Here is a 24,179-nt window from a genome sequence, read left to right as displayed (position 1 = left end):
GGTGGAAAGTGATGCTGAAACTACGTAGCAAGTGAGTGTTGCAAAGCAAAATGAACCAGTAAATGTGTCCTTTACTGGGACGCTTTCTTAGGGAGGTGCCTAAAAACCACAAAAAAAGTGAACAAACTTCATTGCTGCTTCATGTTGCCTGAGAAGGGAGATAAAACGCAGCCTTAGATGTAGTTCATCATGTTACAGTGCTGACAGAAGCACATTAAAAGGAACTTTTCTTGCTGGATTCTGTGCTCAGTGTAAATGTAGCCTGTCCAAATGTGTTAAGCGTCACACTTCTGTTACAGGTATCAAATTTTTACTTCTTTTCATGCATTATTTTCATAGCTCTCCAACTTCTCTTGTAAGTAACAGTTGTTATTGGTATCTGAACTGACTGGAAGAAAGGAATTCTGCATATTCAGCAAAGCCAAGTTTGCAGTTACTCCCCAGATGCAGAACAGAGCAGGACCAATAAGATTTTTAATACCCTGAGATGAAAATGAGGAGGTTTATGGAACCAAGGTTGTCTTTTTAAATCCCTCTCTGCTCAGATGACCATGAAGTCATGGCTGGATACAATAACTTCTTTAAACAGCTTGAATTTGCTGGACGGAAAGCACAGGGCAGGTTCCTCTGACTGAGGTGACTCTGCTGAGCCCTGCTCAGCGTGGGGTACAGCAGTACCTTTATATAACAATCTTCATGTATTGTGTGGAAGGAAAAGGTGAGGTTGTTCCAAATTCCATCTTTCTGTTTGTCAGTGCAAGTTTTACAGGCAATAATGGTCAGAGGGGATCCAAGAGGGATCACAGCCAGGAGAACAGGTCAGGCTGGGAGCACAGGTGCCAGCACTTCAGTGCCTGTTGTGATCCCAAAAGTGAAGGAGGAAAAGAGGATGAGGGTGGCTTATGTTTGGCTGAGCAGCATTAAAAAAATTGTGGCATTTGTAGAAAGAATTTGCAAAGTTAAGGAAACTTAACCTCAGTGTCTGAAGGGTTTGTCATGCTCAAAATCAGGATTTGTACTTTACCTCCAGCAGGGATGTGGAGAGAAACAGGCTTTTGTTCTTGCAGTTGGGCTCTGCAGGGTCCTGAATAAGACAATTGGATTTTTGTGTTTTGACAGCAGAAGCTTAATTTTTACTTGGAGATCAGAGGGTGGGAATTCAGAGGTGGTAACAAGTGCCAGCTTCTCTCAGTGCTGCCCTTGCCAGCACATCAGACTGGGAATGACTGCAGCAATTCCTCACGGAGCAGCTGCTGGAGCTGCATGGGGAGGGCTGTGGTGGGAAGGGGTGGCAGTGGCAGGGATGTCACTTCCATGGCTGCTGGAGCTGGCAGCTGACCCTGGGAATGTGCTGTAGTGGGGCTGGGCCAGGCAGAGTCAATGGAGGTGTCACTGCCCTGCTGCTCTGGCAGCTCCTGCAGCTGGGGAGGGAGGGCACGAGGCATCCTGGGCCAGGTACCAGAGTCCTTCTGAATTCTGGAATTCCGGAGCCAAGGACAGCAGAGCTTTTCCAGCACTGGAGATACTTCAGGCTCATTGATGTATTAATCAAAGAGCTGAGTGTGCTGGCAGCCCTCAGGACTATCTTTTGTGGAAATTCTGGTTACTGTTAGATGGGGAGATCTATTCCAGGTTCACCCTCCAGGAACAGGGATCAGTCTGTAGGCAGTGTGCAGAAAATCTACACTTTGAGTTGACCTATAGAAGCTTTCATAGTTTCTGCTCACTCTGGTGGGGTTGTCTGCCCACACAGATCCTTCACAGGGGACACCAGGCTAATTGATACTTCACATTGCAAATTCTTTCTTAAAAAGTACCAGTTTAAGTGCAGTGGCTGCACATGAAGAGGATGAAAATGGTGCTGGGGGAGAAGCCTCAAATCTGACACATCAGCTCCTCACCAGTAGTCCCTTAATAGGCTGTTCTGTCCCTCTGTGGGGCAGAGAATGTTTCTGAGCTGCCTCTGTAACCACAGCTGCTGTTTTATGGAAGAGAGGTAACAGTGAATACAAAAGTGATTGCAGCACTCACAGGGAACACCAGGTCCTAGCGTGCCTGCATTTCCTGGGCTGTTCAAGCATTTTTTTCCTATAATGAGACTTTCTACTGGGTTTTTCCATGGCTTTATGTGCAGCCTTGCTGGACACCTTCCACTGTCCCAGGCTGCTCCAAACCCTGTCCAGCCTGGCCTTAAACACTGCCAGGGATCCAAGGGCAGCCACAGCTTCCCTGGGCACCCTGTGCCAGGGTCTCCCCACCCTCACAGGGAGCAGTTCCATCCCAATATCCCACCTTACCTTGCCCTCTGGCAGTGGGAAGCCATTCCCTGTGTCCTGGCATTCCAGGCCCTTGTCCAAAGGCTCTTTCCATGTTTTCCTGTTGGCTCCTTCAGGGACTGGAAGGTCCCAGTCATGTCCCCATGGAGCCTCCACTTCTCCAGGCTGAACAATCCCAGATCTCTCAGAAGTTGCTGTGCACGGGGCTCACTTCACTCCTGAGCTTCCAAATATACCTGGTGCTGGTCATTCCAGCACCTGGAGATAGATGAGGACTTTAGAGAATGTCTCCATCCCACTCTGCTCTCCACATGGATCCAAACCTCTCCTGGATCAGCTCCCATCTTACCTTTAACACAGCAAGTGTTGATATCTCACAGAATTCATCTCAGGCCTATCCCATCTCTCCCTCTCTCTTCAGATTCCTTCAGTTTCTCCTTCTGTCAGTCCCATTTAGCCCACACACCTTTCCTTTTTAGATTTCTCTTTTCATCAGGTGTAGTAAGTCTCCACCTACGTTCAGTGAGTCACTGCATTGTGTTTGCCATTTCCCAAGGGGTTGGCACCTGCTGTTGTGGGTGTTCTGAGGGAAACAGCCTGTTACGGATTTGTTAACAGTTTGTGTGGAATAATCCAGACAGATTTACTTGCTAGAGACCTTAAAATTCAATTTTGTCCCCAAAAGCTTTGTGGCCACTGAGTGACTGTAGTGTGAAAACAAGTTTGGGGAGGTTTTGTAATACTGCATGTAATAAAATCATGTAAGCTGGAGAAGAACAATTCTGCTGAACCGTCAGTGCCTGTGAGCCAGTGCTGAATTGGCCTTAAGTGTCTGTTTTAGTGCAAATTACCTTTAGTCTCTCTGGAGTTCCTCACCTTTTCTTTCTGGAGGCATTCGGGTTAAAGAGGAGTCACACCAGGTTTTAGTTTCCTCTCTGTTGTCTGCGTTAAACAACAAGCATATTTCTTGGTTATCTGTTTTACCAAAATCCATGTCACTTTCCCAAAAAACAACTGTTCCATTTCCATCTCCTGCTGCCAGGTTTAACTCCAACAGTGCCTGGAGCTAATGCCCTGGTATGTTTGTGTTCAGTAGGTTATTATTCCCAGATGGAAGTCTAATATCTTACACCACTCAGTTAGAGCCTTGGCTTTCCACTTCCAATATGGTGAAGATAATTTCTTCCAACACATGGTTGTAATTTATTGCCTTTTGCTTGACGTGTGTGTGCTTGATTGAAATCAAAGCGTAATGAGGACCAGGGCAGCTGCTTAAGTCTCCCTATTTTAGATTTTGCCTTCCCTTGTTTTGGGTTGGAGATAATCAGGGCTTTAATTAAGTAATCTAATGGCTCTTTGTTGTCTGGAAGAAATAATTTCTGAAGTGATTAAATAGACCTCCCCTGGGAAGGATGCTGCTGATCTGTCTGCAAACAGGATGAGTTTTGGCAACTTTGGACTGGTTTAGTGACTGACATACATTTAGAAAGCTATTCCTCCTTTTTTTTGTGGCTTAAATTGGATTTATTGGTGCTTTTAATTTTTAACAGCTTTTAAAAAAGATAAAACATCATCTTAATCATTCTGTTCCTGAAAATGTTTGTATTGATTAAGATTCTGAGTTTCCTCAACAGAGTGAGCAGTGAAACCTTTTGAACTTCTGCTTCTGTCTGTGTTTTGATGTTGATCCACTTTCAGTTTGTTATATTAGAGCTCTGGAGCAGGAATTTGGTAGGAGTGGAAGGAGGTCTGGGAGAGGATTGACCTCTGAAACGTCTTTGTTGTGTGTAATCCTTTTATTATTGAATTTTGATTGGAATCTGGTCCAGAATAATTATTCCAGTTTTGGATAGTGTTAGCAGTGCTGAGGGTGGCACCCCAGGCCTCTCTCTTTGCCCTGTGGGTATTCCTGTCCTGTGGGCAGAACTCAGGTGTTCTTTGCAGCCAGCTGAGCATCCAGTGCCCTTCTCTGCTCTGGAGGGGCAATTCCCTGGGAATTCCAGGTCCCTCAGGAATGTGTGGGTTGAGGAGCCTTTTGCCAGAGTTTAGGCAGGTACCACAGTGAAGTCCCAGTGACAGATGAGTTTGCCCTTTCATATTTACAGTGCTCAGGGCTGACTGTATTTTTAATTTTTATTACTCTGTTTAATCTCATGGAACAGCCTGGCTTTGCTGGGCTTCAGGGGTGTCTCGTTTTGACTGACCTGTGCCATCTTCTGTACTCAGATGTCCCATATACTGCTGGATATAGCTGCTTTAGCGGCTTTTACCCTTTTTCCTAGTTTATTTTGGATTGTGTGCTTGAACAGCCTCTGACACTGCCTTAGTCCACTTGTCCTGTTAAGAAAAAATGGAAATCTCTGTTAGTGCTGCCCTTGGGCTGTAACTGTCTGAGATCTGCTGCAGCATCATCTGAGTTCTTCCCTGACAGACCCCAAGAGCCTCTCAGTGCAGTTCAGGTCAAAAAATACTCACAAAATACTTTCCACTTCTCACAGCATTTGTAGCAACTGCTGCATTCATGGGTTTGACCAACTTTGCTGCACTTTGTGCATGGAACAGCCCCAATTCCACCAAGTAAAGAACAGATGTAAGAAGTGTGATGAGGGGGTTGCTTTCAGCACAGCCTGCCCTGGCACAGAATGCCCAGAGAAACTGGATACCCAGTCCCTGGAAGTGTCCAAGGCCAGGTTGAGCAGGGTTGGAGCTCACCAAGGGGTTTGGCAGCTGTGAGCCCTTTATGAGCCCTGTGTCTGTGTTCACATGCAAACCTGGTCTGCCTGAACTAGAAGCCCCTGGAAAGCTTTGAAGTGACTTTATTGCCATCAGGTCCCTGTTCCTCATTATTGCTGCAGCCCTTTGTGCTTGGCTTTCTCCTGGGCATGGGAGTTCCTGGGGCTTGCACAGCCAGGGCCCTGCAGATTGAATCCAGATGGGTTTGTTGTGCATCCCAGCACTAAGGAAACTGCTTCTGCATCCCTCTGCTGCGGGGGGATCTGCACGACAGGCTGTGACATCATGGTTGTGTCACTGGGGAGATTCTTGCCTCAGGTCAGCTCATAAGGGTGAGATGAAGTCTCCTAAGACAAACCTAAAGCACCAAGGCTTTCTGTGCTTTCATGTCTGTGTGCTTTTATTACAGCCGTGCTGTTTTCCCAAGGAAATTACTGGGATGTAGAAAACAGAGCAGTGTTGGGATCCCCTCCTCAGCATGCCCATGGGCAGCTCAGAGCAGAGTTAATATTGAAGTTGTTGATAAATATTACACAAAAAAGAGGGGAAAATTAAATGTACTGGCACGCTGGAAAACTAAATCAGTTGCTTTTCATCTGATTATTTTTTTTCTTTGGGAGTTCCATTTTGGAGCAGCTCTGCACACACTGCATTCTTATCTTCTGAATCGGAGATGTTGGGTGGAGGAGGAGTTTTTCCCTTGGGTTCCCACGGTTCTCTGTAATTACATAAAAACTGAACACTTGGATTAGGAGGTCAGCACTGATGATGCAGCACTGTCCTCAAACACTGCTCTCTGAAGGCTTTAAATCCCTAGGAAGGAATGACTTACATTCAAGAATGAAATGAAATGATAAACTGTCAGTTTATTGTGATCTGGAATTTTTGAACTGGTTGTATTGTATTGTATGGACAGAAATTTATCTCATGCTCTCACAAATGTACAGCGTTTTAAGGATGGAATTTGAAGACAGAGTAACTTAAACAACCTTCTCGTGGCACATCTGATATAGAATTATTCTGTTAGAGAATTGATGTCATGTGAAATCTGTGGCCTCCGAAGATTTTTGCAAATTTAAACCATAATACAGAAGATTTCTGCTGTCTCTTCCCCTCCTCTCCATGTTTGGATTTCAGCTGGCAGAGTCTGGAATGTGGCAGACTGGGGGTGGCTGAAGCAATGTCTGTGCTGCCCAAGGCTGGCCACAGGAGAAGGCTTTGGAAGCAGTGGGAGCTTCCTGGTGTTAATGAAGCAGTCCCTCGTTTGGACATGTTCCAGAGTGACCCCTTGTCCTGTTGGAACTCACCCCAGGTGACTTCTCCAAAATTGTTAATTTCCATCTGCCAGGAGCAATTGGATGGGAAGGAAAATGTGAGCAGTACTGTTTTCATTAAATAATGATAGGTACTAGAAAGCACAAACTGGGAGATTCTGGGAGACTTGAGCCTTCAGGATCCCATTGTTTGGATTCTGTTTTCCTTCCTTGCAGAGTTCCTGCCCTTCACAACTCTTCTGAGCAGTTTGAGTCATCCACCGTGGTCCAGATGTGTGCTTTTAAGTACAAGTGGCATTGAAGTTACACATACCTAACTGGATTGGTATGTTTGCTCCAGGGATTTTTGCACCTGTGTATGCTGGAAAGAATTCCTGTAAAATACCTGTACAGAGCCCCCAAGCATAATTTGGGCCGAGTTCATCAAGCGGGGTGCAAAACCCCTGGGCTGTGCACAGACATTTTACCTTCTTCATTTTAAGTCTCTGGGTGAGATTGTGGAAGTGCTCTATAGTTGTGCTCCTGGGGCCAGGGAAGGAGAGAGGAGCTGTAAATCATCTGGACTCAGAGCAGTGGGAGAAGTGTCACATCCTGCTGGTTCCTGGTACCAGCCTGTCCTTTCATTAAAGAACAGGCTCCTGAGCCTCGTCACTCGACAGCTGGATGAAGCCAACAATTATTTAGGAACAACTGATCTCCTGAAGAATTCGTTCCTCCCCCTCGAGGTGTGAGATTGCAGGGGATTTGTTGAACACCTGAGCAGTGCTTTGGGTTTGATGGAAGGTGGGTTGCTCAAATTTGCCACTTCCTTCATATTTCTGTTGTGATTCCTGTGCTGGTTTGAGGTGTCAGGAGAAGGAGTTGGTGGGAGTTGTGCCACGTCACTTGCCACTCCAGTCTCCTGTTCCCATGAGCTGGAATGTTTGCTTCCTCACCTCAGCACTGAGGAAATGTTTTGGGTTGCTGTGAGACACCAGCTGCTCATGCTGTGACTTCAGTCATTGTCACTCTTGTAAAAACATGTGTAGCTGAATGCTCAGTATTTTCCTTTGGGGCAGGATTTTTAAATGCCACTTCTCTCGGAAGTCTGTTGATCTAAATAGCTGGAGACATTTCCCTTTCTATGCTGAACTTCTGTAGCTGGAAGAAATAACTATGTGACCTTTAGGGAATAAAAGAAAATATATTTTTCTGCTTTAAAGAAGTCAGTTTGAAACCCTGTGCAAGCCTTTGGAAGGTTTGCAGAGCCAGGCTGAGGTTCCAGGTGTTGGTTCTTTGGGTTGGAAGAGCCATAAGCCACAGATTTTTTGTCTCTGGAGCTCAGCTACTTACTGGAAAATGCACAAATGTTTTTATGGATGAGATATTTGGTTCTGAGGTGTAATTGAAAGTCAGAGTGTGCTTTTATTGCTGTGTGGTGGAAAGTAATTTTCTCCTCACAGCGTGCAGGATCCGTTGGTGAGGCTTGGAGGGGAGGAACGTTATCAGGAGGGTCACAGGGCCTTTTCTGAGCTGTCCCTCGGTGGTAAAACAAAGTGATTAATCTGCCCTCCTTTCTTGAGGGCTGTGCTGGAAACTGGGGGATTTCCTCCCCTATCACATCCCTCTTGAAGTTCCGGCTTTGTTCTGGCCACAGCCTCTATTTCATGGGTACAGCTCCGGCTCCTCAGACAAGTTTCCATCCTGTGTCTCCACCCGCTTCAACTTCAAACACTTCATAAAGCTTTGGATCACTCTTAGCTTAAATATTTTCTTTTATTCTTGAATTTGTAAAGTAGGTCAGTCTTAAGTGTGACATTTTTTGTATAAAACAGCTTTTTCCAGGAGTTCTGTGGTTGATGAGTAACGGATATAAAAATTCAGTGTTTGATCATGACATTAAAACTATAATTGATTTTGAGTGAACTGCTGTTCTGAATTCTGTAAAGAGAATGAATGATTACTTTGGGCCTTATGCCTTTTAGTCACTTTCCTGAGCAGCCTTATAAAAAGTTATTTTCCCAGAGATAGAACACTGGCTGTCCTCTCCAAGGACAGGGATGTCACTTGGTCTTGATGATATTTTAAGGTCCTTCTAACTGAACCCAACTTTGATATCATTTAGCATTGTTTTCGTTGTTAATAAAGGGATATGACAACCATAAAATAATTTTTCATTGTTTTATAACAAAATTTTGTCTGTAGGTAAAGCCTGATTGATCTTAACTGAAACATCCTGGATTGATTGGTGTCCTTAGGCAGAGAGCAGTGATTGCTTTGCTCTGAAGGTGTCCTTAGAGAATAGTTTGTCCCTTGGGGTGTTTTTGAGATACTACATTAGGAATTCCTCCTACTTGAGGCCTCCTGAACATCCCAAAGCATCTGCTGGTTGTTTGGATCCTCTGGGAGAGGGCACTTGCAGCAAGGTGGGGGTCGGTCTCTTCTCCCAGGTGACAAGAGGAAACAGCCTCCCAGGTTGTGCCAGGGGAGATTCACATTAGGAAGAAACTTCAGGGAGGGGGTTGTAAAGCATTGGAACAGGATGTCCAGGCAGTGGTGGATTCACCACCCCAGGAACTGTTCAGAAAACCTGTGGATGTGGCACTTGGGGATGTGGGTTAGTGCTGAACGTGGTGGTGCTGGGCTGAGGGTTGGACTTGAGGGCCATAAAGGGCTTTTCCAGCCTCAAAGATCCTGTGATTGCAGCTTCCAAAGAAGACAGATTGCCTTCTCCAGCCACGGCTGTGCAGGAGGATCAGGGCCAGGGGCATCCAGAACAGGCCACCAAGGAAAGAGATGTTTAATGCAGGAGCTTTAGTGCACTGCTGCATGTGCCTCTGGGACTGTGCTCTGCCTTGTCCATCCATTTCTTTAACAGAGAAGATCCCAGTTTGTGCCTTCCTGGAGCCTTTTCCAAGCTGTTTCCTTCTACTCCTGCTTGGATTTTAGTATGTGCTGCATTTCAGTCCATGGTGAGGGGGTTTCTTGGAGGAAGCCCAGCCCTCCTGCAGCAAATCCAAGTCCACAAATGTCAATTTAAATTCCTCCCAATCTGTCATGCCGTTTTCTATTATGGACCAATTAGCCTGTGGCACCTCTTTGTTTTTCTTTAAAAAAACCAAACAGAAATGTTCCCCTTTCCAACTGTGACTTTCCTGGGTTCAGAAATCCCACTTCATTGCTGTGTGAAGGTGAAATCCAGTGGAGTCATCAGTGCTATATATTTTCTCCCCGTGAAGGAGGAGGGGATTTTGGAGCAGTTCTGTAGTGCTTTAGCACAGAGGATACATTTGGATATACATTTGGATAATGTGTATCCTGGTGTGCCTTGGATTCAGTCGCTGGCATTGTTGTTCCAGTCTCCAGATCCTGGCCATGGCAAAGCAGCTTTATTGAAATAGCATGTTGGTATTTAAAACAATATTAATACTATATTTGATTCATTAGATCTCCAAAGGCAGTTAAAGCGTTTCCATGTGTGCACTGTTGGTTCTGGCGGGAGGTTCTTCACATGGTTTTATGTGGTTTCAGACAACATTTTAGCACATTCTTAAAATACCCACAAAAGCCTTTATGTAAAATCTCATAAAGGTGAACCACATAAAAATTATTTTTTTCCTGTTTCATGTCATTAGGATCAAAGTACAGTAGGTAAGAATAAATTTCCCAAAACCTTGTTTCGGTCCCTCTCTTAATTAATGTTTCATGCTCGTAGCAAGGTCGTAAAGTGGGTAATGGGGAAACTGTCTGTGCACACTGTAATGTTCTCAGTGGCTGCCAGTTCATTTTGAGTGAATTCACTGATTCTGTGTATGAAAAAGAATATATTATATATATTTTAAAGCAGTCTGACTCTAAGAAGGGACAATAACTGCTTCTCTCTGGCCTTTGATTCCCATTGCTGAAGGAAGGGTCACTTAGGTTGGAGCTGAGGTTCACTGCAGGACTGGAATTCCCATTAACTGCATTAACCAAACTCCATTTGTGAATTCCCCAGGGGATATAAAAAGGGTGTTTGTTGGTTTGTTAGGTTGAAGTTGCCTGCTGGCAGCCTGACTTTAGCATGGCTGGTTTTGCCTTTTCAGTACTGAGTTATCAGTGGTTGGCAAGTGCCACAGGACAGTGGGTCCTGAACTGCCCAGGCTGGGCTTGGTGAGGAGGGGCAGAGCCACACATTAGAAATAAAAGGATGTGGTGACTTAATAGGAAATGGTTTACCCCTCTTGAGGTCAGCACTGGTTTGGGTAAAGGCTTGGATGTCTGCAGTTAAAGGGAATTGGGGCTCTTTGGTGACTCTGCCCTCAGTATTGAGCTGATCTGTGAGTGCAGAGAATGTGCTGGAAGTGTTGAAAGTGTCGCCAGCATTCACTTCCCAGTGTCTTTTCTCCTGACTGTTGGCAGGGGTGGGGTTAGTGTGCTTTATTCCACAGTGCTTTAAGGTAATCCATGCACTCCAAATTACAGTGAATTGACCTTTAAGCACCATTCCCAACTGGAAGGCCCATGGCTAGAAAGGAGGGGAGCACAGAGGTGGGAAGGTTTGATCATTTTTTCATGTTGGCTGTGAGGGATTGCCTCTCTTGCAGAAGAGGGAGGAGTGGTCACTCTCAGGTGTGGGACACTCAGAGGCAGAATGCAGACCAGGGTAATCTGCCTGGGAACTGGCAGTGCTGGCAGCTCCATGTGTCTTTGTGTAATGAGATTTTGCCCTTCTGCAGGCAATGAAGACTCTGACTACCAGCATTTCATGTTGTTGGTGAAATTTCCTCGCCTCCTTTCACATGATCCTTGTGTGCCATGGTCACCCCGAGATGTGAGAGTTGTTGCCATGAACAATTATTTCTTACTCCCTTTTTGTTCATCCTCCTTGTGGCTTTGGTAACTTGAGAATGGAAGGGGTAAAATGCTGTGGGTTGCAATTCTGGTTTTAAAGAAGACAGAATTACTCCTTGTGCATCCTTCTTCCAGCAGTGGTGGGTTGTTTATCATTATTCTATAAAGTGCATTTTCCATCTACACCAGTGTCATCCAGAGGGAATGGAGCTCTACAGATCCCATTGCTTTGTTGGTTTTCTGAGTGTACTTTCAGCAAAAGAGATTGAGGCAATTGAAACAATTTTCTCTGAAACTTTGAAACAAGTTTCCCATATGTGATGCTGGAATAATAAAACCTCAACAGCATCTCTGCATTTCTGAGATCCCTGTTTTCAGTTCAGCTCCCTTTGCAGTAAATCAGTGTCAGCTTCACACAGACTTTGGAGGCAGCAACATAAAGTTACTTACTTGCTCCCTTTTGTCTTAATTAGCAAACTTTGCTGTAAAGAACTTCCAGACTTTGCCAATAGTGAGGGGAAAGAGAGGGGAAAAAAAGACCAATTGTAAAATAAAGCCTTACTCTCAGCCCACTTCGCAGCTCGTGCTTTTACCAGCTGTTGTAGGTAATTGGAATCAGAGGAAATGTTTGTCAAGTCCTGTAGAAATCTGTAAATAGCTCTGGTTCTCACCAGACCTTTATTCTCCTTCAGAGAAATGTGCAGTTGTTTTGTAATTAAAATCTCTGTGCTATGAAGTGATTTGAACTGTTGTATTTCTGGGTGTGTAACTGTGAGAGCCTTGAAAGAAAAAAAGATAATCTGTGTTAGGACTTAGAAATTCTGCTTATTTAAGATTATTATTATCGATATCTGACTCTGGCTTGGGTCCTGCTTGCTTTTAACTTGCCTTTGGGTTGCATCCTGCAGGTATTTTGAAGGTGGAGTCTCCTCTGTCTACCTCTGGGATCTGGATCATGGCTTTGCCGGGGTGATCCTCATTAAGAAGGCTGGAGATGGATCAAAGAAGATTAAGGGATGCTGGGATTCCATCCACGTGGTGGAGGTTCAGGTACAGCCTCTGGGGCAGCTGATACACCCAAGTGAAAACAAAACCCACTTAATTCCAGACAATTAAGGAGCACAGGTGTTCCACTGAACAATGCAATATTGTGTCAGGGCTGTAAACTTCTTTCCCTTGTTAATTTTTGAAAATGCCCCGGAGCAATTTGGATGGAGATAAGTCAGGGCTGTAATCAAAAAGAATCCCAGAAGAATTGAAAGTATGTTACTTTCTGTGCATGTGATCCTGAGATGTGGGAGTTTTTTTTAGCATAAAGAGCTACAGATAAATATCACTAATTAGGTAATAAAAACAAGGTAATAGGAGGGTAAATTGCTCTAACTAGATTTGCTTTGGAAAATTAGAGCAGTGTGCACACTTAGAATTGTGCTGCATGAGTGGGGTTAGACTTACCTGGCCTGTTGCTTGTGGGGTCTGCCAGGCCAGCCCCCATTTAGCTTTAGGAGGGATTTTAACCTTCTGTCCCTGTCCCTTTTTGTTCCCTTGCCCTTGCAGGAGAAGTCCAGTGGCCGCACTGCCCATTACAAGCTGACCTCCACAGTGATGCTGTGGCTGCAGACCAATAAAACTGGCTCTGGTACCATGAACCTGGGGGGGAGCCTCACCAGACAGGTATGGCTGTGTCCTGCACACCCAGCTGCCCCAGTCAGGCACAAAACATTGCTTTTGTGAGGTGTTGTATAAACATCTCTTCTCCTGCTGTTCTGCAGCCCAGTGAAATGGTGAGTGCAGTGTGTAATTACCAGAAAGCCCCTTGAACTGGGCTTGACACACTGGAGCTTGCAATTAAAAATACAAAACATTCAGGAGGAGTTTAGACTTGCTTCTAAGTCTCTGTTTGTCTTGATATTCCTAAATTTTTATTCTTCCATGTGTGTTGCAGATATTTTTATCTGTAAGATTTGCACTAAAAGATTCCAATAGGATTATAAAAATACGGGATGATTTCTTTTCTTGCATCTCTCTTTTAAAAGCCAGCTAAACCACTGAGAACAAACCTGTATTTTGCACTGACTCTAAGATGTTTTTTAAGGACATCAATGACATAGTATCTTCCCTTAGCGTTTTCTTCCTGCAGTACTAGGACACTGATTTTAAAAAATCTAAAAAAATAAGATACATCTGGGGGTTTTGTGCCATCCTTAATGACTTTACCTCCTGAGAGCTGGTTTCCACCAGGAAGGTGCCAGGCAGGGAGATCTCAGCAGTGCTGCAGTCCCTGACAGGCAGGATCTGCTGAACTGCACTGCCTTGGATGAGGCCACTTCTGCCCCACCACCTGCCAAAGGCTTCTGCCTCCTGCTGATGAGCTGGGCTTGCTTTGGGTTGTGGAAGTCAGTGACTGGAGCAGAGTAATAAACTCTGCAGGACAGGAGGCACATTGTAAGGTCATGAGTGACTGGAGAGATTGGCAGCAGCTGAAACTCCTTTATGAGCCTTCCCAGGGCAGACTGGGGCTTTCCATACAAAGGACAATGCAGACTCTGTTAAAAACCTCATGGTTTTGTACAGGTTTGAGCCAGGTGAAGGCAAGGAGGGTCTGGGATTGCAGAGAGGGACTGAAACTGGGTTAGTCTTGCACAGCTTGCCCCAGCCTGGGTGATTTTTCTTTCCACATTGTTGACGTTGAAGAAGCTGATGGAAAAGCAAGTGAAGGAAAAAGGCATATGGAGACAGTTTTGAGCCTTTTTTTTTACTCTTTTTGCAGTAATTACACCCGAGTTATGGTGACACAGACAAATATTTAATCACAGGCCTTGCTAATCCTGTAAATCAGAGCTGTGAAGTGCAGGCCAAGGGCTTGACTCTGGCCATGGCCTCTGGAGCACGAGCTGTGCCAAGGAAAACAAGGGCCTGTGGAGAATGGGTGTCCTCAGTACACCTTGGCCTCAGCTGCTGGGCCTTGTTTGGTTTGACTTTCCCTCTCAAAGCTTCAGTGGGGAGATTCATGCTGCTGTCATCATTTTAACAGCAGAACATTGGATTCAGATGTGGTGCATGGAGCCAGGGCCTGGTTCCAGCATCAGGAGCGATGCAGCAGCTCCTGCACAAACAGGGAACCTGGGGGCACGTTTCAGCCTGAGCTTTGCTGCTGTGCATGGGACAGAACCCTGCAGAGAACTGCTCTCTCCACACTGCCTCGAGGTGTTCTGTGTGAGGAGGAGCTGCTTGTTCCCAGCTGGAAATTTACCTGCAACTGGACTAAACTCCCGAGTGCAAGGCTGGGACTTTGCTCCAAATCCAGTTTGCCACATCACCCAAGCTCTGCAAGTTTTACTTCTTTTTTGATCAGCCCTTTATGCAGCAAACTGAGCCACCAAGAGTTTGGTTTTAGTTTGCTCTTGAATAGCATGTTACAGTTTCACTTTGACAGGTATCAGGAATGTTTTGAAAAAACTTTGTACATGGTAAATTTACATGGTTTTGGTCAACTCAGCGTTTAAGCTACTTGACCACCTTTGATCCTAAAATGAGAGTAGCAGATGTCCTTGTGTTTGAGAGGAAGCTTTTGAAGTGTTCACAAGCTTGGTCATATCCTGGCTCACAACCTGATGGCAGAGCAGCCTCTGAGTGCCTGGAAAGGGAAGTCTGGTGAGAGCCATCCCTCCAAAACCAGTTTGGCCTTGGAGCTGCAAATGGGGTATTTTCTGAGTGCTGATGGAGTGATTAACTTGGTGGCCAGGAGCAGGCCAGAAGAGCAGCTCAGGGAATGCCACGTGGTGGAGCTGAGCTTGGAGCTGGAATAAGGCTCTAGAAATAGCTGTTCTCTGCAGTCACTTCCTGGAGGTGAGGCATTGTTGCCCTGCACCTGACACAAGCAGGGGGTTTTGTTGCCTTTGTCAAGACCTTTTGGAAAACTCTGCCTTCCTTCACTATCCCCCAGCTCCTTCCTGCAAGGCTCCTTCTTGGGCTGTTCCTGAATGTTGCTCTGAATTTTTGAGAAGGATTTTTTTCCCTCTCTCTTCAAGACAAGATGTTGGTTGTTGTGGCTGCCCCATCCCTGGAGGTGTCCGAGGGCAGGCTGGATGGGGTTTGGAGCAACCAGGATTGTGGGATTCTCTTGGAGTGTTCCTACAGCTGCCTTGGGGCCACGTGCTGGTCCCTCCTGGGTAGATGCTGCTCGGAGGTCACATCCCTGGCCTGTGTCTGGTTTATTTCATACACTGGGAGTTGACATCTCTCTTGCAGTGCCTTGAACTGCTTCTTGGATTTCCCAGTGCAGTTTTTTGTGTGCTGCAATATGAGTTGTGTCTGTTTCTAGGAACAAGCATTTTATATTTGTGAGTGGATAGACTAAGGAAGGGGGGAGACACAGAGGATTCAGCCTGTTTTGGGAAGTTGAAAACTCCCCTTGGTGTAGCTTTAATTTACTTTGCAGAATGCATTTTGGAATTTCAGGCTTTTGGATTACCAGTTCAATTATAGAATTTCAGATTCTGTCCTGATCCAGTGGAAGTATGGGTTTATACACACACAGGAGTGTGCAACACAAACCCCTGTGTGTTGTCATATCCACTACCTGAGTTATAGTTTATCTGTATGCTTAATTGCTTTATTTATGGGCAGGTATTAATTTATCTTGAGAGGGTGAGATCAGTTCAGTTTGCTCTGAAAAGCCAAAAACAGACACACATCTCACCCACAGTGAGATCAGTTCTTAGCAAGCAGCACAACTGAATCCATGGATCCAGGGGCTGTAATTCTGGCCTGAAAACTTGGGGAGAGTTAAAGCTGAAGTGACATCTTCACACTGGACTCTTGGTTGGTCCTGGCTGCAGCAGAGCCTCTGTGTGGCAGAGACTCTCCTTTGCCCAGGGGGGGTTTGGCTGGAATTTTTAGGAATAAATATTGTTCTACAGAAATGCTGCCAGAGAGGAGGCAGGGAGCAGGACTTGCAGGGAAATGAAACGTGCCAGCAGCTTTTCAATTACCTTGCATGTTCTCTGGGGACTGCAGGTACCTCCCACCCCTCCTGATTGAAGCCAGATGTTTGGCAGATGATTTTCCCTGGCAGATTTTGGGGTCCTGTCCCCTCTGTGTATGTTGGACTCACTTGTGTCACTCGCCACGGCTCCGAAGGGCTTTGGCTGCATTTTGAGGTTTCATTAGGCTGCACTTTTATTTAAGGTAAGAGCAGCTGTGTGATCCTGTTTCACTTGGTGCAGAGGAGATGTAAAGGCTTCCCCTTTCCTGGCAAACAGTCAGCACTGCACTTTGCTGGATGGGCTTCTGCAGCCCCCTCCTCCCAGGCAGGATGAACAGGTGCCTTCCTGAGATGTCCTTGTGCACAAAGAACCTGTGTGTGTGTTTCCTGAGCCAGGAGGAGCCCGAGGAAGTGAGTTTGCTGAGGAAGAAGTTGGCTCCAAACCTATAGTTTATTTACATTTGGGGATGCGGGAAGGGGAGGATGTAAAGTCACAGGGAAGTGAGGCCTGAGATTTGGGATTAAAGTAGCATGGATGATGATTTTTAAACTTGGAACACTCTCTAGCGAGGGCAGAAGGTTTTGCAGAGCTAGATGAAGGCTGGGCTGTGCAAACAGAGCAATCTGTGCCTGCAGGAAGAGCTGCCCTGGGATCTGCTGCTGCTCAGTGAAACCCCAGCAGAGCCATTCTGCCATTTATCACCCAGGGAAATCCCTGTGCTCAGCAATTAGGAGACTCATCCATTTCCATCAAGGGCAGCTTTCATGGAAAGACCCATCTCACCGACTTCCAGATGTTGTAACTTTGTTTTTCCACCAGTGAGATCTTCTTGTGATCCTTGAGCTCCCCCTCAGCAGTTCTCAGTGCCTTGGAGTCTCTTCAGCCACCAGCTGAGCAGTGTTTGGGTGCAGGGGACAGCAGGGATGTGCTAACAGGGGTTGTCTGGGGAATTATTTCTGCCTCTCTTCTCCATCATGAGGGTGGGGAGGCCCTGGCACCTCTCAGGCTGCCCAGAGAAGCTGTGGCTGCCCCTGGCAGCGTCCCAGGCCAGGTTGGAGAGGACTTGGAGCAACCTGGGATTAGTGGAAGGTGTCCTTGCCCAAGGCAGGGGTGGAATGGGGTGGCTTTGAGGTCTGGATTTCACAGAGGTTCAGTTGTGTAATAGTTTAGAAAAAGGGAGGAGAGGAGTTGAGGTCTGAAAAGTGGCAGGTAAAGGTGTAACATCCCCAGGTTTGCCCATGGTTTTGGCTGGACGGTCTGGCAAAGGAAATGGGATGTGTTTGGTTACACTGGAGAGAGCAAATCTCTGTGGAGGGATGGGGTCAGTTCTCAGCTGGTTCCTACAATGCTGCAAACCCTGCAGAGATCACAACCTCCATTTATTGGTTATAGTTTAAAATGAGTGCTGGAAAGGCAGGCCAGATTTAGCCTTACTGATATCCAAATAATTCCACGTATTTTCCACCTGGAGCCTTCAGCCTGCCCACTGCCTGTGGCTTTGGGAGCCCTTGGCACTCATTGCTGTTTGTGTTTCATTAAAGAGATTTTCACTTTGCTCCGTGGCCAGAGCAGCTGTGGGTGTTGTTGGCTTTTCAGAGCAAAATGGAGGATGAGTCCCTTCTACCTTTGCTGGTATTTTCAGACAGTTTCATGATGAAACAAAGCATTTTTCCAGCTCAGATGTTCCTCCTTATATTATCCCTCCAAATAATGTTTACAGAAAGCCCAGGCAGCTGCTTTATTCTGTGCAGGAAACATCCAAAGTGACCAGCCAGCCCTGGAGATGTCCCAGAGGAGTGAGTTTCCCTGTGAGTCAGACTCAGAGCAGATGGCTGGGGCAGCCAGGCCCTGGATGTGCTGCAGGAGAGCTGGGGCTGGGCTGGGGCTGGGCTCACCCTGGGGTTTGGCTGAGCCCAGCGACACTTGGGGAGTGACAGGGGGAAGATGAGCTGCTCCTTAACATCAGCCTGTAGAGGGAATTTCCCCTCAAAGCAAATCCACCCCTTTTTTTAAGCAGCAAAAGTGCTGCTGCTTGAGCCTGTGCAGTGCCAGCCACCGGAAGGAACCTTTAAAAACCCTAACTCAACAAACCCCAACTGTTTGTAGGACATGGCTGATCCTGACTCTGCACTCCATTAAACAGTCTCTTGTAACATCTGGCCTTCCAGAGCACATAAAAATGTTTTCCTTCTGGCAGCAGTTTTTATGGAGATGTAATAATATACGTTTTTTTAAAAAAAATAATTCTATTTTCAGATTCTGCTGCTTAACCATGGAGCTGGGCCTGTCCAGGTGTGGAGGAGGCACAGCAGGGTGGCTGTGGCAGTAACTGCCCCACTGGCAGCTCCCAGCTTCCCCAGATTTGGGCAGTTTGCTGATAGTTCCCAACTCCCCGTCACGTGTGGATGTGTGTTTGTACAGTTCAGGTTTGCATTGTCCCTGCACCGCAGCTGGATCCCTTCTCCAGGCAGTGTCTCCATTCCATGTAAACAGTGTAAAGGCAAAATGAAATGTCCTGCTGCTCCTTCTCCCCCTCTTCCAGGTTATCTTTTGCCTTCGGGGCTCCCAGTAAATTACACGCTTCCCCAAGCCTGTTACAGACTCGGCTTATTAGAAGAAACCTGTGGCTGGCCCAGATTTTTAAACTCTGCCCTGAGGGAGGGATAGGAACAGATGGATAAGAGAATTCAGTGGGATTAGTAAAACCCTTTGAAGACTGTTCTTCCCACTGCATTTGTCTCCCAGTTTTGTTTTCGTGCTGTCTCAGCAAATCTTGCTGAGGTTCCTGGGTCTGATGTTCATTGTTCAACAGCTTGGCTGTGTCTTGGCCGCAATTTTCACCTCAAGAACCGGGAGGATGGACTTTCCCTTAGCACAGACCATGGAGGGCTGTGGGGTGGGTGTTCCATGAGGCACAGTCAGATGAAATCCAGCTTTTGCATCTGCAGTTCCAGCTCCCAGTTTGGATGTTGGGGTGAAAGATCTCAGCAGGTTCAGGGACCTGTGTCCTGTTCAGGTCCTGCACTGAGGTCTCACTGTACTCTTTGATTTGTTCCAGCTCTGAATTTCTGTAAAAGACACTTGGCTGTTCCTCAGTGGGGAGGGAGTGGCTGTTGTGGGGCCTGTCTGCAGCAGGGGTTGTTTTCATTCCTGGTTTTTATTCCACCACATCTCTGTTACCAACATGTGCCCGTGGCAGCTCCTGGGGGTTTCTCAGCACGTTCTGCTGTGTTTGCACACTGGAGGAGCTGCTCAGACCCACTTCTCCCAGCCCTCCTGGGCACTGTCCTGCCCCCAGATTCCCTGTGATGGATGGATCTGTGCTTTCCTTTCCAGATGGAGAAGGATGAGACTGTGAGTGACTCCTCTCCACACATAGCCAATATCGGCCGCTTGGTAGAGGTGAGTGCAGGTTCTTCTGCCAAATTTAGTCCCATATCTCAGAAATTTGTTGCGTTTTTCTTTACAAACAACTTCCTCATTCCTGTTGTTGCTCAGTGCTCCTCCTTCCATCCCTTCCAGCTGATTGTGGGTACAAAGCCACACCTCTGCCCCTTGTTTCCTGCTCAGCACTGCAATGACTTCCTGGACAATGAGTGTTCTTTCCTCAGCACTAATTGACAACTTCCTACCCCCACATTTGCTTTTGCAGCCACTTTTGGGGAGAACTATTTCAAGTCAGGTTGCTACACAGCACTGTCCCTTGGACTGAAAGTTCAGTGTATATCAGGTGCTGATGAAATCCCCTGGAATTGGGTTTAGTGTTGGATTTTGTGGCAGCTCTCAGTCCTGACTGAAGGTGTTCCAGATTTCCTTGATTGTTATAGCCAAGAAAGGAGGAAATTCTCAACTATGGTGCATTTTTAGGGAAGTGGGAAATAAAAGAAAGGCAGCTACTTCTTTTTTGATCCCTTTTTTAAGTGTTTTCCTTGAGAGGAAGCAATGCAATGAAAAAAAAAGCTGTTTTGTTACAAGATCTCTCTCAGAGCTCTGTCATGCAGCTTTAAAGAACAAGTCAAAAATTGAAAGTCACCCCTGAGCACAGAACTCTGGGCTGTGGGTTGTCCTGAAGGACTGACTTGGCTCTTGGAGCCTCTCCAGTGCCAGGACACTGCACGGGAGGTTGGGCTGATGCATTTTCCTTCTCTGCAGAACCGTAGAGCTGGGGAGGAGCTGCCCTCTCGTGGTGCAGGGAGCTCCAGAGCCTGCAGAGATGGGCTGGAGGGGAGAGCAGGAACAAAGCCCAGAGTGCTGGGATGGGAGCAGGGGCTGGGCCCCAGGGGGGTCTGAGTGCTGGGAATGCTCTGGGTGCTGTGGTCACAGGGACCCTGGGGCTGCAAACAGCTGAGGTGACTAAAGAGCTGCTGTGTTACTTTGTTTTCCAGGACATGGAGAACAAAATCAGAAGTACACTGAATGAGATTTATTTTGGAAAAACAAAGGACATCGTTAATGGGCTGAGGTAAGGGAACTGCAGTGGGTGGGGGACCCTTTGCATCCCTGTGGTGCCACCCCAGCCTTGAGCTGCTTTTTTTCCCCTCCCTGTGCTTTGGGACAGTATTTGTTGTGTGGAGTTCAGAGAACTCGTCTGCTGCAGAAATCTGAAGCAATGTTTTAATCCCTTGGTCCCTCAACAGGAGCAAAACAACCCAACTAATACTTGAATTTTTCAGATTATTTTTCATCAGTTTTACTCTTCACAGTCCTGCAAACTGTACTTAAATTCTGTCTTCTCTTTCTACTATCCTTAAAAATAGTCCCAGAATTAAGTCATGACATGAGTGGTTTGTGGTGTTTAGACTTTGTTTTAAATTCTGTCTTTCTCTCAACACCATTGGTCAAAATACAGTGTATGAGAAGAGATTAAATTCCCTGTGCCTTTCTGTAGGGAAGCTGTACGGTAATTTTCAGCCTCTGCTCATTCCTGGACAGGAATTGGACATGGAAATCCTCAGCTGGTAATTCTCATATTCACAGAGGAAAGTGCAGAACTGTGATGCCAAATTACTTCACTTTAAAGTTCAGAGAGACCTCCCAGCACAGTGTAGCAATGTAGAATAACCACAGGGCACAAAGAAATGCTCTGCTCTTCCCTCACACACTGAGATGTGGAAGAAGAGAGGAAATTTGTGTTAATTAAATATTGGTGCTGCTGTGTGGGCAGAGGGAGCAGCAGGACATGTGGGAGGAGTTCTGGGTTCTGCTGCTCTGGGTTCTGCCCCAAGCTCAGAACAGCTTCAGTTTCCTTTGTGCAGAGCAGGGTTTGGCCAGGAACCTTTTATTAACATCAGAGAGAATCTGTAATGGAGTCTTTCTCTTGTGAACGTTGCCTTGAGCTGTTGTGGTTGAATCTCTGCTGTCTCCCCATCCCTCAGTCTGTGTCCTGTCCCTGCGTGCAGCTCGTGATGGAAACACCCGGAGCACCTGGTTCCTCCAGCCTGTCCCTGCTCCTCCTCACTGTGTGTGTCCCCTTCTCCTCCTTGGTGGTTCCCAGAGCCTCAGCTCTGTGTTACCCAGTTCTTCTGACTGTTCTTTTCCCTGTTTGCTCCCTGGTTTCCCACTGCTCTCTGTAGATCTATCGATGCTATTCCCGACAACCAAAAGTATAAGCAGTTGCAGAGGGAACTTTCTCAAGTGTTGACCCAGCGCCAGATCTACATCCAGCCTGATAACTAAACCAATCCAGGTACCCTCGCTGCCTGTGAGGTGTGAGCCAGCACTAAACCAGGACTCACCAGCCCAGCCCCTGCATGGTAACGGGAAGAACTAACCCCTAATCCCGCAGGGAGCAGCGGCGCCGCAGCCCCGTCACCCCCGGGCTCTGTCTCGGTGCAGCCACTCAACTCTGTGGTTCTTGTTTGAAATGTTTCCTCCTCCCCCGTGGAAACCTCACGCTGCCAACTGGGGCAGGATTGACCACTTTGCACTCTGGCTTGGGAGCAGGAAAGGAGCACGGGGTGCTGTGCCTGGAGTGCTGTGGGGTTGGGCTGATTCAATCCAGAAGCCCCGTGAATCTGTCCCTTGGGCACCAGCAGTTTTTTTCACCTGTGGTACAGCACTTCCATGAAGAGAAATTCCCTGTAATCCCAGTGTCCTCCCTGCAGAATGAAATCTTGGGAGTCTCACAGTTTGGGGAAAAAAAGAGACTGGTTCTTCCCATGTCTTCAGAGTAAACGTGTGCTCACCCACATGCCCATCCTGGTGGATTTTGAATTTTCTTGGAGCTTGAAACACATCCTGCTCAAGCTCACTCAGACATTTCCAGCCTCCACGTGCTTGTGCTTTGCACAGCCTCCAGAGGGACCTGTTGCTGTGCTCATTTTCTCTGGAGCTCTGAGTGTCAGGAGTGCACGGCAGTGACTAACCCTGAGCTTAACCTTCCACTCCAGTTCCTAACCAGTTACAGATTTTGTTTCAAACACATTCAGCTGACGAAGGGGGAAACTCACTATTTGTTGATAGTGGCCAAGAACCACTTCTTCAGCCTATGACAAATGCAAATATAAATGTATATGTTTTTATTAAAGCAGCAGAAGTCTCCACAGACAAGAGAATGGAAATACTGTTATAAAAATGGTAGGAAAATCACCACCAAAAAGAGCAGCCTTGTTTACAGGAGACAGCAACCAGGGAAAATGAGGTTGCTCTGAATCACAGAATCCCAGACTTGTTGGGGTTGGAAGAGCCCTTAAAGCTCATCCAATTCCACCCCCCTGCCATGGGCAGGGAAATCTTCCACTATCCCAGGTGCTGTAAAGGCTGTGAAATGTGGTTTAGGTGGGGAGAAATCCTACCCCACTTGATCCTGCCACTTCTCTGTGGTAGCAACTCTGGAAAAGTTTGGTTCTGGATAGAACCCATTCTATTAATTTATTTAAGAGGAGCCTTGTAAAAAGTGAAAATTTCTTATTGTCTCATTGAAATCAGAGGTTCCTCCAACAGGCATCTCCCAGGGCACCAATCCCAGATGATTCCTGAAAGGTGGAGCTTTTTCTCTGTACTTTCAGGCAAAGGGAAGCCCTGCAATAAATAACCTTGTGACAGATTCTCTGTTTTTCTTCAGCTGCTTTGATCCCTCATTCCATAGGGAAGTAACAAAAAAAGGCAAATTTGAGAGCAGAACCTCTGGCTGCTTTTCCCACTGGTGCAAAGGCTGGCGGGAGGTTCTGAGGCAATCCTGGGTGAAGAGTCCTGCAGAAGGGTCAGAGCTCCCCAGCTTGGCCCTTCTCCAGGTGGGGCTGGATTATCTCTGGACTTTGGGGGAGCAGGAGCATTAACCCTCTTTGCTCTGGGACTTTGCTGGGCTTCTTCCAGTCTGTCACAAAACGTTGGGAATCTCCCTCTGGCAGCCGGGGGCTGAGCGGAGCTGCTGGGGAAGCATTTGGTGCCAATCCTTGCCAGAGGGAGTTTTGCTTTGTGTTCTGAGTGGTCACGTCACCTGCTGCTGCCCGGGGTCCAGCAGGCAGAGCTGAGCCTGGGCTGAGGGGCTTCTCCTTCCTCCTGACTCCCAGGACTGCTCCCAACCCTGCCCTGCCCTGCACCGCCTCTGACCTCGCCTTTCCTTCTTCCCCGCAGGTCTGTGCAGACTTTTGCAGACAAATCAAAACAAGAAGCTCTTAAAAACGACCTGGTGGAGGCTTTGAAGAGAAAGCAGCAAAGTTAAAGTCCTGTCTGTGCTAACCAGCCATGCCATGCACTCTTTAGATTCCTTTCGTAGAGAACATTCCCCTGCCCTTTTCTGTTCGTCACATCACGATTTGCATCCAATACTCTCCATGCAACGCCATCCTCTCCCCATGAATAAAGCTGTACAAACTTTTTCAGTCTCTGAGGCCTACTTTGCACCACATTTTACTATTGAGACTTTAGGCTATGTTTCTGTAGAAGTCCATGTATTATTTTTTTCTCCCCCCTCTTCCCCACCCTCCCCCATTTATATGCATCACCACAGATCATTGTTTGTCTTTTCCTCCCTCACCCCCTCCTGCCTTTTGTTACATTGGTGTAAAAAATGTAAAACAAAAATTTATTAAATACTGTGGTGTGTGAAAGAGGAAGAACTGGAAAAACAAAAAAAAAAAAAGAAAAATAATCTA

At 46.6% G+C, this 24,179-nt stretch overlaps 1 protein-coding gene across 2 annotated transcripts in view; it reads left to right on the top strand.

Annotated features, from left to right (window-relative positions):
• The window catches only part of CAPZB (capping actin protein of muscle Z-line subunit beta), a 56,260-nt gene extending 32,359 nt beyond the window's left edge, over window positions 1-23,901 (top strand). The window contains exons 5-9 of one of the 2 annotated variants that reach the window (XM_083876949.1): window positions 12,004-12,145; window positions 12,653-12,769; window positions 19,420-19,485; window positions 20,469-20,545; window positions 23,659-23,901. In XM_083876949.1, coding sequence (XP_083733075.1) covers window positions 12,004-12,145; window positions 12,653-12,769; window positions 19,420-19,485; window positions 20,469-20,545; window positions 23,659-23,746 — 490 coding nt within the window. In that variant the 3' untranslated portion in view covers window positions 23,747-23,901. Of the gene's footprint in view, window positions 1-12,003; window positions 12,146-12,652; window positions 12,770-19,419; window positions 19,486-20,468; window positions 20,546-21,656; window positions 21,785-23,658 lie in introns of those variants that run through there. The other variant, XM_083876948.1, reaches the window with a different exon arrangement.
• The last annotated feature ends 278 nt before the right edge of the window (window positions 23,902-24,179 follow it).

Source organism: Zosterops lateralis, assembly GCF_965231275.1.
Source record: "Zosterops lateralis genome assembly, chromosome: 22".
Classification (NCBI taxonomy): Eukaryota; Metazoa; Chordata; class Aves; order Passeriformes; family Zosteropidae; genus Zosterops; species Zosterops lateralis.
Note: the sequence above shows the minus strand (reverse complement) of the source record. Positions and strands in the feature narration are given on the sequence as shown.